The 16,736-nt window shown below is 52.6% G+C and overlaps 1 protein-coding gene across 12 annotated transcripts in view; it reads left to right on the forward strand.

Annotated features, from left to right (window-relative positions):
* Positions 1 to 16,736, forward strand: part of MACF1 (microtubule actin crosslinking factor 1) — a 141,199-nt gene that overhangs the window by 76,927 nt on the left and 47,536 nt on the right. For all 12 annotated transcript variants that reach the window (XM_064635064.1, XM_064635065.1, XM_064635063.1 and 9 more), the window contains 13 exons: positions 115 to 291; positions 792 to 915; positions 1,225 to 1,433; positions 1,987 to 2,304; positions 3,166 to 3,332; positions 4,389 to 4,545; positions 5,278 to 5,395; positions 6,806 to 6,868; positions 7,613 to 7,854; positions 8,382 to 8,511; positions 9,319 to 9,518; positions 10,210 to 10,705; positions 11,276 to 12,747. In XM_064635064.1, the coding sequence (XP_064491134.1) occupies positions 115 to 291; positions 792 to 915; positions 1,225 to 1,433; positions 1,987 to 2,304; positions 3,166 to 3,332; positions 4,389 to 4,545; positions 5,278 to 5,395; positions 6,806 to 6,868; positions 7,613 to 7,854; positions 8,382 to 8,511; positions 9,319 to 9,518; positions 10,210 to 10,705; positions 11,276 to 12,747 (3,873 nt within the window). The remainder of the gene's footprint in view (positions 1 to 114; positions 292 to 791; positions 916 to 1,224; positions 1,434 to 1,986; positions 2,305 to 3,165; positions 3,333 to 4,388; positions 4,546 to 5,277; positions 5,396 to 6,805; positions 6,869 to 7,612; positions 7,855 to 8,381; positions 8,512 to 9,318; positions 9,519 to 10,209; positions 10,706 to 11,275; positions 12,748 to 16,736) is intronic.

The following is a 16,736-nucleotide window of genomic DNA, read 5'->3' on the forward strand; positions in this document are numbered from 1 at the left end:
CTTTACCATGTGGCAAGGTTAATTTTTTAATTATTTTTTTCTTCCTTGACGATTTCTGTGCCTTTTCCATGGGTTGCCCATGTCCTCCCATCACGTCTCGTTGGTCCTTTGCAGTGCTCCAAGCTCGGCTCCCACCTGAACACCTTGCTGGAGCACTACCAGCAGTTCCAGGAGGTGGCAGAGTCTCTCAGGACGTGGCTGCAGGAGAGTGAAGCTGCCATTGGGAAGCTGCTCTCGGAGACGGTTTCTTCAGATCCAGCTGTCCTGCAGAAGCAGCTTGCCAGCACGAAGGTACAGGAGCCTTTGCTGACCTCCTGGGGGGTGTTTGAGCCTGGATGGGAATTTGGCTGCACTGAGCAGTCAACAGCAGGAAAGAGACTCTTCCCCATTGGCTTTTTTTTGCTGGTTGAGTGCAAAGATGCACCTGCAGATGCAGCAGGTCCTGCTGCTGCAGATCAGGTGGGGTCAGATTCTTGGGAAAGGTGCTCAGCCAGGGGCTGCAGTCAGCGAGGGGCTGCAGTCACAGACACCCCAGCAGGACACAGAGGGGGACATTCCTCCCCCATGAGGGTGACTGGGTGCTGGGACAGCCCAAGCCCTCTGATCCAGCTCTGCCTGCAGCATGGGGTTGGACTTTACAAGTGACATTATTATTTTTCTTAATGTTTTAGTGATTAATGATTAAGTGAAGGGGATCCCTCAGAGGGTTTAAATGGTACCCTGAGCTCCCCATGAGTGGGTGTCTCCTGCCTGACCCATCACTGATTTTGGCTTTTTTCTTGTCAAAGCAGCAGCTGCAAGGAGACCTGGCTGAGCACCAGGTACCAGTGGAGAAGCTCCAGAAAGCAGCTCGGTCCCTGCTGGAGATACAAGGAGAGCCAGCCCCTGACCATGGGCATATTCGGGAAACAACAGGTATGGAGCAAAGCAGCTGCCATTGTCAGCAGGGCTGGTTGGGGAGAGTGAAAACAAACCAGGGAGGGAGCAGAGATGAAGTTTCCTACTTTTGGGAGAGGTAAACACACAGCAGTGCATCCTCAGGGCTTGTGCTTGCCCTTGGGGAGGGCTGTGACAACATGTGTTGGGTCCCCTGTCTCACTGCTGCATTTGGGGGCAGGGATTTGTTGTCAGTGAAAGTTCTGGAGGAGCCAAAGGTGGCCCTCACTGCTCTCTGAGCACTTTGAGCTCTTTGCCACTGATTCTCCTTTGTGCTAAACTCTGCAGATGCCATCGTGAGCCGGTTCCAGAGCCTCTCCCAGCAGATGTCCGAGCGCTCGGACCTGCTGCAGAAATCCATCGCCCAGTCCCAGAGCGTCCAGGAGAGCCTGGAGAGCCTCCTCCAGTCAGTGGCTGAGATTGAGAAGAACCTGGAGAGAGACCAGCCGGCTGAGCTCTCCTCCACCTCCATCCAGGACTCTCTTGCCACAAGCGTGGTAAGGCTGGGCCCAACTCCCTCACCTCAAACACACCCGTGCGGGACCTGCACTGTGCAAGGGGTTACTGGGGTTTAAGCCACAGTGTTTTGAAACCACCAAAAAAAATCTTAAAAAGGGATATGAGCAGAACCTTTGCTTAATATAATAAAACCACAAAATTATTTGGGTTGGAGGGGACCTGAAAGACCATCTTGTTCCAACCTCCTGCCATGAACAGGGACACCTTCCACTAAGCCAGGTTGCTCCCATCCAACTGGGGCATTCACAGCTTCTCTGGGCGACCTGTGCCTGTGCCAGGTCACAGACTTGTTGGAAGTCTCCTTTTTTCTTTGCTAACAAGTCAGGGTTGGATTTCAGGCACAGGGGGAATGCAGAGCAGGTTGGGGAGATCAGAAAGGGAGGGAAAAGCAGGGTAGAAAACTATTCTTTCCCTCCCCTGGTTGTCTCAAAGCACATGCCACTGCTCCCACGGGCAGCCCAGCTGATTTACACCAGTTTCACTCAAGAACCTCCCTAAAATGCCCTCCCTCTCCATGTGTGCCCACCACAGAAGCTGAAGCAGGACATCGCCCGGCAGAAGAGCTGCCTGGAAGCCACCCGGGAGATGGTGACGCGGTTCACGGAGGCCGCAGACAGCCCCACGGCCTCCGCCCTGCAGGACAAGCTGGCCGAGGTCACGGAGCAGTTTGGGAGGCTGTGCCAGCAGCAGCAGGAGCGGGAGGATGCCCTGAAGGGCCTCCTCCCCAAAGTGGAGCAGTACGAGCAGCTCTCAGAGAAGCTGCAGCAGTTCACGGAGAGCAGAACGCGGATGTTGGCGTCCGGGAACCAGCCGGACCGGGACATCGCTCACTTCTCCCAGCACATCCAGGTGAGGAGCAGGGGCAGAAGGCTCTGCCTGCGGTGGGTTTCTGAGGCAGGACCTCTGCAGGACCTCCCTTCTGCAGGTAGCCTGCAGAAGGGAGTGTGGCTGGAGTGGATGAGGCTGTTTCCAGCAGCTAGAGAAGGACATGGCATTTCCCAAGAGTCAGACTGGTTTTTAGATGGGGCCTCTAGGAAGGCTTTTAGGGACCAGTCCAAATGTAGCAGGGTCTTACCAATTAAAGACTCTAATACAGCAAAATTCCCATGTGCTGGCAGTGAGCTTGGTGAAGGATTGGACAGAGGCCTTGAAGATCTTAGAGCCAGAGAATCATGGAATATTTTGGGTTGGAAGGAACCTTAAATATTATCTCATTCTAAGCTCCCTGTCATGGACAGGGACATCTTTCACCAGACCAGGTTGCTCGGGGCCTGCTCTTGAACACTTCCAGGGATGCCATGGGTTGTGGTGGCTGGTCATAGCTGTGCAGGATTCCTCCCTCTGGCTTCCTACAAGTGCTCTGCTACAGGGGATGGTTCATCCACAGCCTCAGAAATGCCCTAAGATGGCATAAAACCAGACACTTGTGCTGGGAGTGGTGTGGGTGATTTGGCTCAGTCTAGGGCACCCCATCCCATCCCAGTCACAGTGTGGCCTTACACCAGCACAGGGGAAGGTGAGACTTGCTCCTGCAGCTCCTTAAAGTATTTGCTGAGCTGGATTTGGAGGAGCAGGTGGGAGTGGGTCATACCTGGCACAGCTGCAGTCCATGGCACTGGAGCCATCCATGGCTCTGCCCACAGAGGGTCTCTCCAGCACCTGTGTCTGCTGGTGGGGAACATGACCAGCATCGCCCTTTGCTCTTGGCAGGAGCTGAATTCAGAGATGAGGCAGCACCAGGAGGACCTGACCACCCTGGAGCACCTGGCTGCAGAGCTGAGCTCCTGCGGCTTCGCCCCTGGTGCCTTCCAGCAGCAGGAGAAGCTGCAAAGCCTGAAGAAAGATTTCCTGCAGCTACAGAAGGTGGCAAAGGAGAGGTGAGTCCCAGGGACCCAGCCACTCCCTGGGGAGGTGGGTCTGGGGGTGGCTTCATGGCCTGAGCAAGACCCTGGGGAGGTCTCTGTTCCAAGGGGGGGCACGAGCGAACTCTTCCTGCCACCCTCCTCCCACGCCAGGAGCCGGAGGCAGCTCGATCCAGCTGATGCTTTAAAAAAAGCCTTGGCTGGGGGCGTTGGGAAAAATTCCTGGTGCTGCAGGAGCCGGTGTGATGCGTTTCCCGGCGTGTGGGCTGCCACAGCTCCACCCCAGAGCATCTTGCAGGAGGGGAGCGGGGTGCTGGCAGAGGATCAGGAGCCTGCCCCAGGAGGCTCTCCAGGAGGGGACAGCACAGCAGAGTCCCCTGAAGTCGGGGTAAAGCAGAGGTTGAGCTCGGATTGGCCGTGGCAGCTTGAGCAGGGTCAGAGCAACAGCATCCCTGGGGGTCACAGCTCTCTGGCTGTGTCTCCAAAATCCCTGGGGAACACAGGGAAGGTGATGGGGAAAAGCAGATGAAAGTCACAACAATCCCCAGTAATTCAGCGCTCTGCAGGCTGCTCGCAGCTGCAGTCAGCAGGGATGAGCCAGAGGGGCCCATGGCTCCCATCTGGGGGCTGCCTTCTTCCTCCAGGATGGGCTGAATAGATGGAGCTGTGGCCAGGGAGGAGGGGCAGCACAGCCTGGGCTCCCCAGGGATGCAGCTGCCTGGGGGGATACGACATGAATGAGCCCTGTCATCCCCAAAGCTTCACTTTTCCCAGGACAAAGAGCCCGGTGCAGAGGCAGAGCAGGTTGGCAGTGGTAGTCTCACGGCTGTTGGCTACCACTGTGCTGCCCAAAAGTGCCACCAGCCACGATCTGGGGGGTCAGCAGCAGTGAGAGGCTGGGACTGGGTGCACCCCGTTTTGGCTGGCACTGCCTGGGCTGTTCCCAGGCAACATCTAATAATAATAATTAAAAAAAAAGGGCTCCTAGAGACACAACTGTGCTACATTCAGGAGGGGGTAATTGCAAGGCAAAGCACGAGCTCTGACTCTCTGAAACCTTTTCACTCTCAGAGAAAAGGATGCGTCGTCCTGCCAGGAGCAACTGGACGAATTTCGGAATCTGGTTGGCGCTGTGAGGAAGTGGCTGAGGGAGAGCGAAGGCAAAGTGCCGCCTGCTGAGACCTCCCTGGGCACCCAGGAGCTGCACCAGCGCAGGCAGCAGGTCCAGGTGGGGCAAAGGGAGCTGGAATCTGACTGGAAAAAATTGGCAGCTGGTGTGGAAATGCTGGAATGTGGAATAAATTCCAGGAAGCAGAGTCCTGGGAGGTGGTTTGTGGTCTCGGGAATCCTCGCTGTGCATCCAGTGGCTTGCGGAGAAGGGAGCAGTGTGAGATTCCTCTCGGGCGCTGCCTGGTTTCCCTTCCCTCCCCCTGCCTGCTCTGGGCGGGATTTGGGAGTGGGAGACCCAAGCACACTCGTTTTCTCTGAGTGTTTCCCCGTGGCAGACACAGAAGGTGGCCTCCTGTCACCCGAGCCCCCGCTCCCCTCCGGCACAGGGATGCTGCAAATCGGGATGTGCCAAGGGATTGACTCAGAGGCAGAGCAGCTCTGCTGAGTCACCCACATCCCTCGCACCCCACGGCACCCGCCGGGCTCTGGCTGGGCTCAGCCAGGCTGGGCTGTGCAGGGAGGAGGAGGAGGGACGTCCCCAAAATGGTGGGAGGGAGAAGCTTTCCTTCAACAGACCCATTAGTTAAGGAAGAGCTTTTCAACTCTTTCATTCCCCTGGCAAAAATAGATGTTTCACACCCACTCTCCCAGCACGGCCTCTTTGCCATGCGCTGGTTCCCTGGGTGCTGTGTCTTGGTGCCACCGTGTCACCTCAGAGGTGACAGGTGAGGAAGGGAGGGCTGTGGCCAGGCAAACACGGCCTCCAATCCCAACCTTTGCTTTCAAACAGGATCTCCTGGAGGAATGGAAGGGGAAGGGGGCCCAGGTGGAGGAGATTGGCCGCAGAGGGACCCTCCTGGAGAATCTGATCGTGGAGATTACGGCCCCCAACACCCCTCCCAAGGCAGGTGAGTTATAGCCCACTCTCCTGAGGACACCTCATTCCTCAGCACTCCACTGTCTCCACTGCATCTTCTGAGCCTGCCTTGAGCAAAAAATGGGGCTATTTCCCCCTTTTAACCAAATTCAGAGGGCCCATGGCAGTCTGAGTATCGTGGGGCTGAAAGTGGTTGAGTCACTGGTGCTTGTTGCATTAATGCATCAGCCTAACTTGGCTTAATTAGTTGTAGCCTAACAAGCTCTGAATTACCCTGTGTTTGCTGTGGGGACACATATAACTGCTTGGATGGAGCATGAGAGCTCCATGAGATGGAGCATGAGAGCTGGGGGTCTGGGCTGTCAGCCCTGCAGGGAGCTCGTGGAGGTGGCTCTTTGCTTTCTCCTAGTGATGTGCTTCAGCCTCCTGAGGGCTGGAGTGTTTTAATCAAACTCCAGCATTTGGGTTTCATATCTGGATGACATTTAAGACTGCGATATTCAGATGTGATTTGCTGGTCTCCTTTTTGGCTTCAAGTCTGTGAAGCAATGAGAATATGTCTGGTTTGTTTGGAAACCAACTCCAAGATGTCTTCCAGCTTGTGAAAACAAGTCCCTGGACTCTCATTGTTGTTGGGAATTTGTGGGAATTCACGGTCTGGATATGTTTGTTAGGATTAAGTTCATGAGAAGTTCTTTGGGAAACCTCCAAGAGAAGTGAGGAGAGGCTTGTTGTGGGTGACTCCCATGGTCACCCACATGGGGTGACCAAAGGTGCAGCCCCTTATATCCATGAAAACTTTAAAAAATGTGGTTAGAAAGAGAGAGAGACTTACCTGGCAATGTGAATCCCCCTTTGGTTGTGACCATAGCTGTGACATAGGTGTCCAGGGAAAGGACAGTGGTGCATCCTCCCTGGAGTGTCTGGGCAAAGAGAGCATGTCCACACACCAAGGCAGGCTTGAATAGTTTCATCCCATAAGAAAAGGAGGATATGGGGGAGTTAATCCCTTCAGGGAAGGCATTCACCAGTCTCACAGAGTACAGTTCACAAAATCATGCTCAGGGGAGCAACTTCCCAGGCATGGAGAGATGGCCAGTGGTCCCCAGTGGTCCATGCAGGAGCTGCATCCACCCAGGTTTCTGGGTGATGTTGGGATGTTGGGAGAGGTGCCCAGCTCCCAACAGCTTCAGCTCTTCTGCTTCTGGTCCAGCAAGGCAGGATGAGCTCCAGGAAAGCAAGGGGAGAGGGAGGAGGAGAGATGGAGGGACTCCAAATGGAATTAATGCCGATTGCCCGGCGCCGGGCGCGTGGAGACGCCGTGTCTGTGCTTGGTGGCCGGGGTGGTCCGTGCCATGGGCCGTGTTCATCACTTGCTGTCTGCATTCCTAACACACCTGTCTTATCCCTCTTGTCCCTTGTCTCCGTCCCCCCTGCTCAGGTGCCGCGCTGCCCGTGCCGGGAGGGTCGGTGGGCAGCGTGAACGGATACCACACGTGCAAAGGTGAGCTCGCGGTCCCCGCTGTGCCAGCACACACCCCCCGAGCCACGTCCCTGCCTGTTCCTGTCTGTGAGAACAGAAACCTCAATCTGACACTGTCAGCATCATCCCGGCGCAACGGGAATGAGCTTGGCAGTGGGCTGGGAATTCTCAGCCGGAGCCGCGGGGATGGAGGATGGAAGTCAGGCTGAAGGACAGAGCGGGGCGGCTTTGGGGAGCGACAGCACCCTGACACCCTGTCAGGTGGTGTTAAGAGCTGATAAATGGGAGATCATTTTAAGGCCTGCAATTAAATTTATTGGTTCTACGGGATTATAATGGCATCCAACCCTCCAGTTTGAAGAGCAGTTTTAATTATGGCCCGTTATCTGCTGTTAGCTCACCGGTTCAGCGAGATAATAGGGGCATAAAAATGGCTTTATATTTCGGTGTCAAATTGTTTAACCTTGTATTAGCAGTGGCATTATGAAGGGGGGGCTCAGCTTGCATCAGGCTCACATCCACGGAGGCATTTGCTTTGTTTGCAAACTGTCAACGTGTATATGTGGTGCAAGTGGAAAAGCCCCTCTGGCAGGAGAGGTGAGGATGATGTGACATCGCTCTGCAGGCAGACGGATGGAGCGTGGCCTCTTGCTTCTCATGCTTGGCTGGCTGTGGCTGCCCAGGGCTAGATTAGAACCTGATAGTCCAGGTTAAGATGGAGAACACGGGCAGTGGTCCTCATCTCAGGCTGCTTTTTGGAAACAGATCTGACCGAGATCCAGTGCGACGTCTCGGATGTGACCCAGCAGTACCAGGCCCTGGGTACAGCGCTGAGGGAGCGGCAGCAGCAGCTCTCAGCTATGTTGGAGAAGATGCAAGAGGTGCAGGAGGAGGCCAGCTCGATGCTGAAGTGGCTGGAGTCGAAGGAACGGACGCTGTCGGAGCTGGACGCCTCCTCCTCGCCCACCAAGACGGAGACAATGAGAGCCCAGGCTGAGCACAACAAGGTAACTCCTCTTCCTGAGTTAAAAATGAGAATTGTAGAATCACAGGATGGTTTGGGCTGGAAAGGACCTTAAAGATCATCTAGTTCCAATCCCCTGCCATGCATCTCCCAAAGGGTCTCAGAGATGTGCTTTATTGCAGCGGGACCAGAAGGATTAGTCATAAAGGTCTGCCCTGGGTTTAAGAAGGGCATTCCCAGATCAGATATCCCAGGCAGCTCCCTGGAGCAGGAGCCCAAAGTTCCCCTTTGTTTTTAGACATGTTGCTTTCAGGCATTTGGCTCAGGGGAAAAGAGCTTATCTGGAGCCCTTGTTGCTGGGTCACTCCAGCTTCTCTTGGAAAGCAATTTTCCCAGCTTTTCCCTGCTCTAGGAGCCAAGTTAGCTCACAATATCACTGACAAGTTAATTTAATTAAAGAGCAAAGAACAAAAATTGTCCAACTGCAGCTTGTAGCTGCTGCTTTGTTCCTACTCCGTGTTTTGATCCTTTTGCCCTATATCTGAGGAAGTTCAAATCATTATTTTCCAGGCATTTCTGGCTGAATTGGAACAGAATTCTGGGAAGATCCAGAAGGTAAAGGAGGCACTTTCTGGCTTGCTGGAGAAATACCCAGATTCTCCAGAAGCAGCGAACTGGAAGAAGATGCAGGAAGACCTGAGTAAGTGCCTGAAGCACTTAGTGAGGCTTCTGTCTCCAAACATCACGTTAGAAGCGGTTCAGGAGTGTGGGACAACCCCAAAGTCGTGGCAGAGCAGAGTCACTTTTAATTAATATTCAGTAAATAGCAAACTTATCTCAGAGCTGTCTGGTGTACAAGGTGTTCCTGAGAGGAGCACTGTCGTGATTAACGAAATCTCTGTGATGGATGTGGATTTTAAAGATGTGCCTCCTTAAATTGCTGCTTTAAAAAAAAAAAAGAAAAAAAGGCAAAAAAAAAAAAGCGTTAGTGACATGGGTTGATTATTGTGATTAAAAGCTTCACTACTTGATATAAAATTCTAGTCATTAGTGAGGCTATCCCAGGTAATTAAATGTTGACTAAACAAGGCTGTGTGTTTAAAAAGAAGCCCAGAGATTCTCTTCTTTGAAATAGCAGGAACGTGTTTATGGAGTTCTCCATCCAGGAGATCTGCATGTGCTGTGTGAGGACTGATACACAGGAGAGTATCCTCATTTATCGAGCCAGGGATGTGAGATGGCTCACCCAAGGTCAGACCAGCTCATGGCAGTAGTGACTAGAACACAGAAATCCTGCTTGCAAGGTTTTTCCTTGGAAGCTTCAAGACCATGTAGCCATTAGAACTGGGTAACGGCTTGTTAGAGAGTGAATAGAGCCACGCTAGTTTTACTGGAAAACTGAGGAGGTTTCCCATGGGGAAAACCATGGGAAAAGGGGAAAAAAAACCTGCTTGATGGAGGGGTGGGCTGGCCAGCACGACCATGGCCAACGCAGCCGGTGCTTCAGATTGCAGGTGGGAGAGAGCCAGCCAGGCGACGGCCGAGCGGCAGCAGAAGCTGGAGGAGTCGGCGAACCAGCTGGCCACCTTCCAGGCTGCTGAATCCCAGCTGCGCCCTTGGCTCATGGAGAAGGAGCTGATGATGAGCGTGCTGGGACCCCTCTCCATCGACCCCAACATGCTGAACGCACAGAAGCAGCAGGTCCAGGTGAGACGGGTTCGCATCTCCTCGATGGGTGTCCGTGGAGGGGGAGGCTGTCTCATCCAGATATGAGATGATGGAAGATTGCATTTGGAATTATTTGTCTTGCAAGCACTCTGGAGACCTCATGGCTCCTCTCCCAAGTCCTCCCAACTGAGCCCAAACTGCTGTGAATAACTTAAAATGGGTGCAGTGCCCAGGCTCCCTTCCCCGTGCTGGATTGACTCATCAATGAATCACTTGGCCCCTCTTGGAGAGTGAAATTGCTTTAAACAAGACCTGTGCTGATGCTCTGCAGGACTTGCTAATTCTGTCCCTCCTCCTGCCAGCCTGCTCTTTCCATACCTCCTGCTTCCAAATCCTAACATGTCCGTAACAGGCCACATCATGAAGCAAAAAGCCCCAGTTAACATAATCAGATTGCCTTCTCATCTAACTGGTTTATGTCACATTACGCAGCAGTAAGACAAATAAGAGAGAGAGCAAAGTCCTGGAGCTGCAGACCCCTCCCACCTTTTTAACTTCCAAGGTCACAATAAATCCTGGCCTACCCAGCCCAACGGCTGTCCCACCCAAAGGCTTGTTCCTGCTCATTCCACGGGCTGGATAAAGCCCCTGGAGGTCTGGTTTGTTTTGACTGTGTGTATTCGGAGCTGTCAGTTTTATGCAAACATTTTTATGTTATTTCTGTTCCCAGTTTATGCTGAAGGAATTTGAAGCCCGCAGACAACAGCACGAGCAGCTCAACCAGGCAGCTCAGAGCATCTTGACTGGCCCTGGAGATGTTTCTCCATCCACTAACCAGGTGCAGGATGAGCTCCAGGGGGTTAATCAGAAATGGTCCGAGCTAACAGAACGCCTCAACTCCCGCTCCAGCCAGATTGATCAAGCCATAGTAAAGAGCACCCAGTACCAGGAGCTCCTCCAGGGCCTCTCAGAGAAGGTGAAGGCAGTTGGGCAGCGCCTGAGCAGCCAGTCTGCCATCAGCACACAGCCCGATGCCGTCAAACAGCAGCTGGAGGAAACCAGCGAGATCCGCTCGGACCTGGAGCAGCTGGAAGAGGAGATCACAGAGGCTCAGACCCTCTGTGACGACCTCTCCGTCCTGATTGGGGAGCAGTACCTCAAAGATGAGTTAAAGAAACGTCTGGAGACGGTGGCACTTCCTCTCAAAGGGCTGGAAGATTTGGCAGGTGAGACACTTAGGAGATATTGGAATGTCAAGCTCCATCCCTGCTCTTTGCCAAAGGGCTCTCCCATCCCTAGATTTCTAAGAATAGTAGGGGAAGCACCATTTATCATTTTTTGGGGTGCTTCATAGGTGTTTTATCTGGGACCAAGCACGAGAGAGTTCAAACTCCAGACATACCTGAACCTGGAGAGGGAACAGATGTGTTTAGTCCCACAGATGTGACTCTTCAACAAGCACTGTGGCATGTGCTTGGGAAAAAAACAGGCTCCTAAATTCAGAGTGGGGCATGGAGGAGCCCCAGTGGCCACTCTCTAATCTGGGGACGCATCTTCTGGTTTCTAAGAAGTTGCATTTAGAGACTGGTCAGGAGAACCGAGACAACCGTGTTATCATTGCCTCTTACTACTTAAAAAATTTATGAATTAGTGAGCAAAAAGGCTGGTGATGCAATGGAAAACTCCTTCCTGTTAATCAAAACACAGTTGGTACATATGAGATGATTTTAAATAATTGCACTTTGCTTATTTGATTTCAGCTTAATTGTCGCCTTCTAATCTTATTCCCATTCCAGCCGACCGGATGAACCGACTCCAGACTGCACTTGCGAGTTCCCAGCAGTTCCAGCATATGTTTGATGAACTCAGGACCTGGCTAGATGACAAACTGTGCCAGCAAGCTCAGAGCCAACCGATTTCTGCTAAACTGGAGAGGCTACAGAGCCAAATTCAGGAACAAGAAGAGTTCCAGAAGAGCCTCAACCAACACAGTGGCTCCTACGAGATGATTGTAGCCGAGGGAGAATCTTTGCTGCTTTCAGTCCAGCCTGGGGAGGAGAAGACCACTCTGCAAAACCAGTTGGTCGGCCTGAAAACACACTGGGAAGAGCTCAGCAAACAGGCTGCTGATAGACACTCTAAGCTCAAGGACTGTTTGCAGAAAGCTCAGAAGTACCAACGGCACACGGAGGATCTCCTGCCATGGGTGGAGGACTGCAAGGCAAAGGTGGCAGAGCTGGAGGTAACTCTGGACCCAGTGCAGCTGGAGGCTACTCTTCTGAGGTCAAAGGCCATGCTGAGTGATGTGGAGAAGCGCCGGTCCTTGCTGGAGATGCTGAACAGTGCTGCCGACATCCTGATCGATGCTTCCCAGACGGATGAGGATGACATCCGGGATGAGAAGGCTGGCATCAATCAGAAGATGGATGCCATCACAGAAGAGCTGCAAGCCAAGACTGGCTCCATTGAAGAAATGTCCCAGAGGCTCAAGGAGTTTCAAGAGAGCTTCAAGAACATTGAGAAGAAGCTGGAAGGGGCGAAGCACCAGCTGGAGATCTACGATGCCCTGGGGCCACAAGCCTGCAGCAACAAGAATTTGGAGAAGCTCAGGGCACAGCAGGAGGTGCTGCAGGCCCTCGAACCACAAGTGGATTATCTGAAAAACCTCACTCAAGGTCTGGTAGAAGATGCTCCAGACGGATCCGACTGTTCCCAGCTCTTAAGCCAGGCTGAAGTGGCTCAGCAGGACTTCAAGGCTGCGAAGCAGAAAGTGAACGACTGCTGTGCGCTCATGGAAAACAAGCTGGAAGGGATCAGCCAGTTCAATAATCGGGTCAGGGAGATGTTCTCTCAGCTGGCAGACCTGGACGATGAGCTGGACAGCATGGGCCCCATCGGGAGAGACTCCGACAGCCTCCAGTCCCAGGCCGAGGACGTCCGCGCCTTCCTGGGCAAACTCCACAGGCTGAAGTCGGACATCGAAGCTTCCGAAAGCGAGTGCAAGAAGATGCTGGAGGAAGAAGGGAGCCCTGATCTGTTAGGACTGAAACGGGAGCTGGAGACGCTGAACAAACAGTGCAGCAAACTGACAGAGAGGGGCAAGAACCGGCAGGAGCAGGTGGAGACGACGCTGTCCCGCGTCGAGGACTTCTACGGCCGCCTGAAGGAGCTGACCCACATGACAGCGGCGGCCGAGGAGAACGAGGCCTTGCAGTGGGTGGTGGGAACGGAGGTGGAAACCATCAACCAGCAGCTGGCAGACTTCAAGGTAAGTCTTGATGCTGTAATGTTGGGGTTTTTTTAAGTGGTGTTTGGTGTTCTGAGGGCCTGCCTGGTGTTGCGGGGGTTTTTTTTTGTGTGTGGGACCTCTGGGCTCCGAGCCATCGCGCCTTTGTTGTTTGTTGCTGTAATTCGAGTGGGTTTGGTGGCTAAAACATTCCTTGCTGTGGAGAGTGTTAAGATCAACTGGTGGACTTGGTAGCCTGCGGTGAAAAGGTGCAGAAAGATTTTGCGACTGGGAGGAAAATCCCTGTTCTCCTGGTGATGTGTAATGCTGATGTGCCAGCATCTCATGGGCTGGTAAAGGTGGTTGACATTTAGGTTTTTGGGGGAGGGAGGGAGGGAGGGATGGTTCTGAGTCCATCTGAGCTGTGAGTTGGCAACATTTGAGAGTCTAGTCCAGATCAGAGCGTTCTGCAGGCCTTTCTACCTGGCCTACCATTCTTGCTTGTTGTTCACTTTTTACATCCACATTTTACGTGCATTTTGGGGTCCTTGGGTACAAATACAGCCACAGATAAACTGTGGGACAAGGGATGCACACAGGAAGTAAAACCAAGGTGAAGTTTTATGTGGGCTGTTCACGTTTCCAGCAAGGAGCTGATGGGGACCATCAAGACTTGCATGAAATGCTGTGAGAGGGAAGAGTTGGAGTGTGTTTGATATATTTTTATACAGTATTATGATGTTGGGTCATGCTGTTACACTACATTAATTATATTAATACAGCTTAGAAATTCTCTTGCTGTGAAACTTCTATTCCTGATGTGCTCAGGAGCTGATGATTGGGCTGATTTACATCTGGCTGCTCGTTTCCTGGTGTTAATGGGGGGCGGGAGGGGAAGGCAGTTTTACAGCCATTTACTTTTCATCTCATGGCTAATTGATCCCATTCCACCGCTTTAATATGTCTGTGAAACCTTCACCAGGACAAGGTGTTTCTGGTTTTGGGGTTGCCTATCCGAAAAATAGCTGTAAGTGTTATTTATGGGACAAACTCAGCCTCATCTGATGGTGTTGCTGTCTTGTGCTGGGCAGCGCTTTGCTTTGAGCTGATATCAACGGGAAGGATTTGACTTCAAATCATTAAACACCACACAGTCACTTGGAACAAATATATCCAAAAAGGAGTTTTTAGGACTTAAAATCAGTGAACCTTTCCTGCAGAGCAAGGGATTATTCCCGGCTGAGCAGCTCCCATTAGGAACGATGACGAAACCCAGATTGCTGGGCTGGCCGGGCTTGCAGGAGCAGCTTAACCCATCACAGGGGTTTGCACATGGTCTGTGTAGCTCAGTGACCTTGAGGATGACCCTGTAAGACACGGCTGACCTGGGCTGCATGAGCCAAGGGTGCTCTGGGGGCATGAGGTGTCCTTACCGGGAGTCATTTGTTGGCCATCGAGGCCACGGGGTGCACTTGGGGTGTGTGTTGGTGGGAGAGTGAAAGTTGCAGCAGGGAGGGGAGGGTTTTGCCTTGTAATGGCTGAGAATAAAATGGGGGAGAAGCACAAGGGGTGGATGGAGCAATTGTGGTTACGCAGCAGCATTCCTGCGTTCCTCCCATGCACGGTTCATCCAGGGAGCAAGGATTTCTGCATCCAGAGAGCAGGGATTTCTGCACAAATCCTAAGTGTTGCAGAGCAGATCTTAGCAAGGCTTCACCTTCCAATCCTCTCTAAGGAGGAGCTGGAATCTCCCTGATTCTGATCTGCACAGGAAAGGGCATTGGCAGGGACTGTCTGTCCTCTGTACGTGCAGGAGGGAGAGAGGTGGAGAAATCTGGCTTGGGCTCTGTGGGAAGTGGGGAGCATGGGGGGGCTTCCCTTGGTTGTACCAGGCTTTTATTTCTCAATGAATTGTCTCTCTAAGACAATATCACAACTCTTTTTCCCTTCTTGGCTTGCAAACCAGATGCATGCCCGGAGTGTCCAGGGGGACCAGAAGAGCTCCTCAGCCAGGCAGTGCTCCTGGGGGTGGCACTGGGGGGAGGATGGGGTGATGGATGGGGTGATGGATGGGGTGACTGGGGCTCTCCGGGAGCGGTCGCGGTCTGTCTGTCCAGGAGGCTCAAATGCAGGCAGATATTATGTCTTAAGGCATTAATTTTAATGAACATCTGTGTAAATGAGATGCAAATTAGGCATGGCCCCAGGGCTCCAGGCAAGTTGCCAATGAAGTCCTGACAAAGGTGGGCACTTCTGGACTCATTGTGTCCAGATTTTAATAAAGACGATATATTGAAGGCTCTGATGGAGGCCAGGAACAGATGACTTTCGAAGCAGCTTATGTTTGAAGCATCCCGTGTATTTTTCCTTTCCTGCAAACATCCCTTTAACTTGCCCCAAAAGGCCACAACCTCCAACAAACCCTTAACTTTTGGAAAACTGCCATCCATGCATTTCCTTTCCTTCCCCCCCCCCCCCCCCTCAGCCCCTTTCCCAGGTCACAGAGGGACTAATCCTGGCTTTGGGAGGGACGAGCCCTCTCCCGCTCTGAGTTTCTCTTCCTGGCCGGGTTTCTCAGCGATGGGAGGGTGGGAAGCAGCTGCTCAGGGGGGGAGGCTTTGTTTGCAGGAGGTGTTTCGGTTCAGCGAGCGGATGCGATTTTGGGTTTGGGACCACCGAGGGGCTGAGTCCACACCGGCTCCCACGGCCATCAAGAGCCAGGACAGCGATGCAGGAAGGACCTGGAGTTCAGGGGGTGCGGGAAAACTAGGCAGGGACTGGTTTGGAGGACCACATTTTTAGAGGATCATAAGAAACCCATCTGGAGGAGGCTCTAAGGGGTCATCTAATTTCACCCCTCGTTTTCTGATGAGATCAAGTGCAGCTGAAAGGCGTTTCTGTGGTTTGGAGCCTGTGCTTATATGGACATCCTGATGGATCACTTTGGATCCAGCAATGCCACAGAAGAAATAACATGGGGTTAGCTCATGTTAAGCTGTCAGAGCAAAGGAACCTCATTTTTAACTCCTGATCTTCAGCGGGAGTTTAACCCAAGTGATTCCCTTTCCATTGCTGCCTCTCTGAGGGGCCCCCTTTTGTATAAAAAGGTACTGAAAGTTGGAAGGATCTTTGTGCTGAGCTTCTCAGCTGAAGCTGCTCTTCAGCACAAGGGACAAGCACCAGCCACCAGCCAGAGCTCCTCGTAGGAGTTTTCAGGCTGGGGCACTTCTTCCCCCTCCCCTCTCTCTGCTGTCAGCTCAGGTTTCTCAAAGCTTACACTAATATTAAATTTTAATGACTGGAATCAAATGAGCTACAGTTGGGATGTTACTAAACATAACAGCTTTGTTGATTCAGTTTAGCAAACAGCAGAATTCCCCAGGGAAGTGATTCCCCGGGTAGGGATGAGAAGGTGGGGGTCACATGAAGGGGGTTTCTCCATCACGTGCTCTCTGGTGTCAGCAACCCCTAAGCTGGAGAACCCTGAGTTAGAACCCTTCCTCCCAAAAATTGTGAAACTAATGGGATAAAGCTTGATCTGCTCAGTGCAAGTGGCTCATCCCTCCTTTACACGCTGAAGAAGCAGAGGTGAGGTTTGCTGGTTTGGAACTGTGGTGCCAGAAAGCCCCAGGCATGGGCTTGTCCTGTCTGGCCAAAGAGCATCCATCAACCTGGGCCCACGGAGCTGATGGAATCAAATTTTTGGGTGTTTTGGGGAAGACATCTGTGCTGGGGTAGCTTGGCCTCCTGGCTGAGCGAGCTGGGCTTTGTTTATCTTTTACGCAGTGGGTTTTGAACTTGGCTTTCAAAGCCTGGCTGGTGCCTGGTGTTGGCAACTCTGAGCTGGGACCTTCTTTGATTCACCATGTTGTTTTTGGACAAACTCTAGCATTGCCACATTTCACCTACAAAGCAGAGAGTAACACTCAGCCCTGGGTCAAAGGCGCTGGCAGAGATTTTGGGGCTCGCTGCAGTACAGAGCAATGCTTGGGAGGGAAGGGTGCTGTTCCCTCCCCTTTCATAGAACCATG

This window comes from Pseudopipra pipra, chromosome 24, assembly GCF_036250125.1.
Source record: "Pseudopipra pipra isolate bDixPip1 chromosome 24, bDixPip1.hap1, whole genome shotgun sequence".
Lineage (NCBI taxonomy): Eukaryota > Metazoa > Chordata > Aves > Passeriformes > Pipridae > Pseudopipra > Pseudopipra pipra.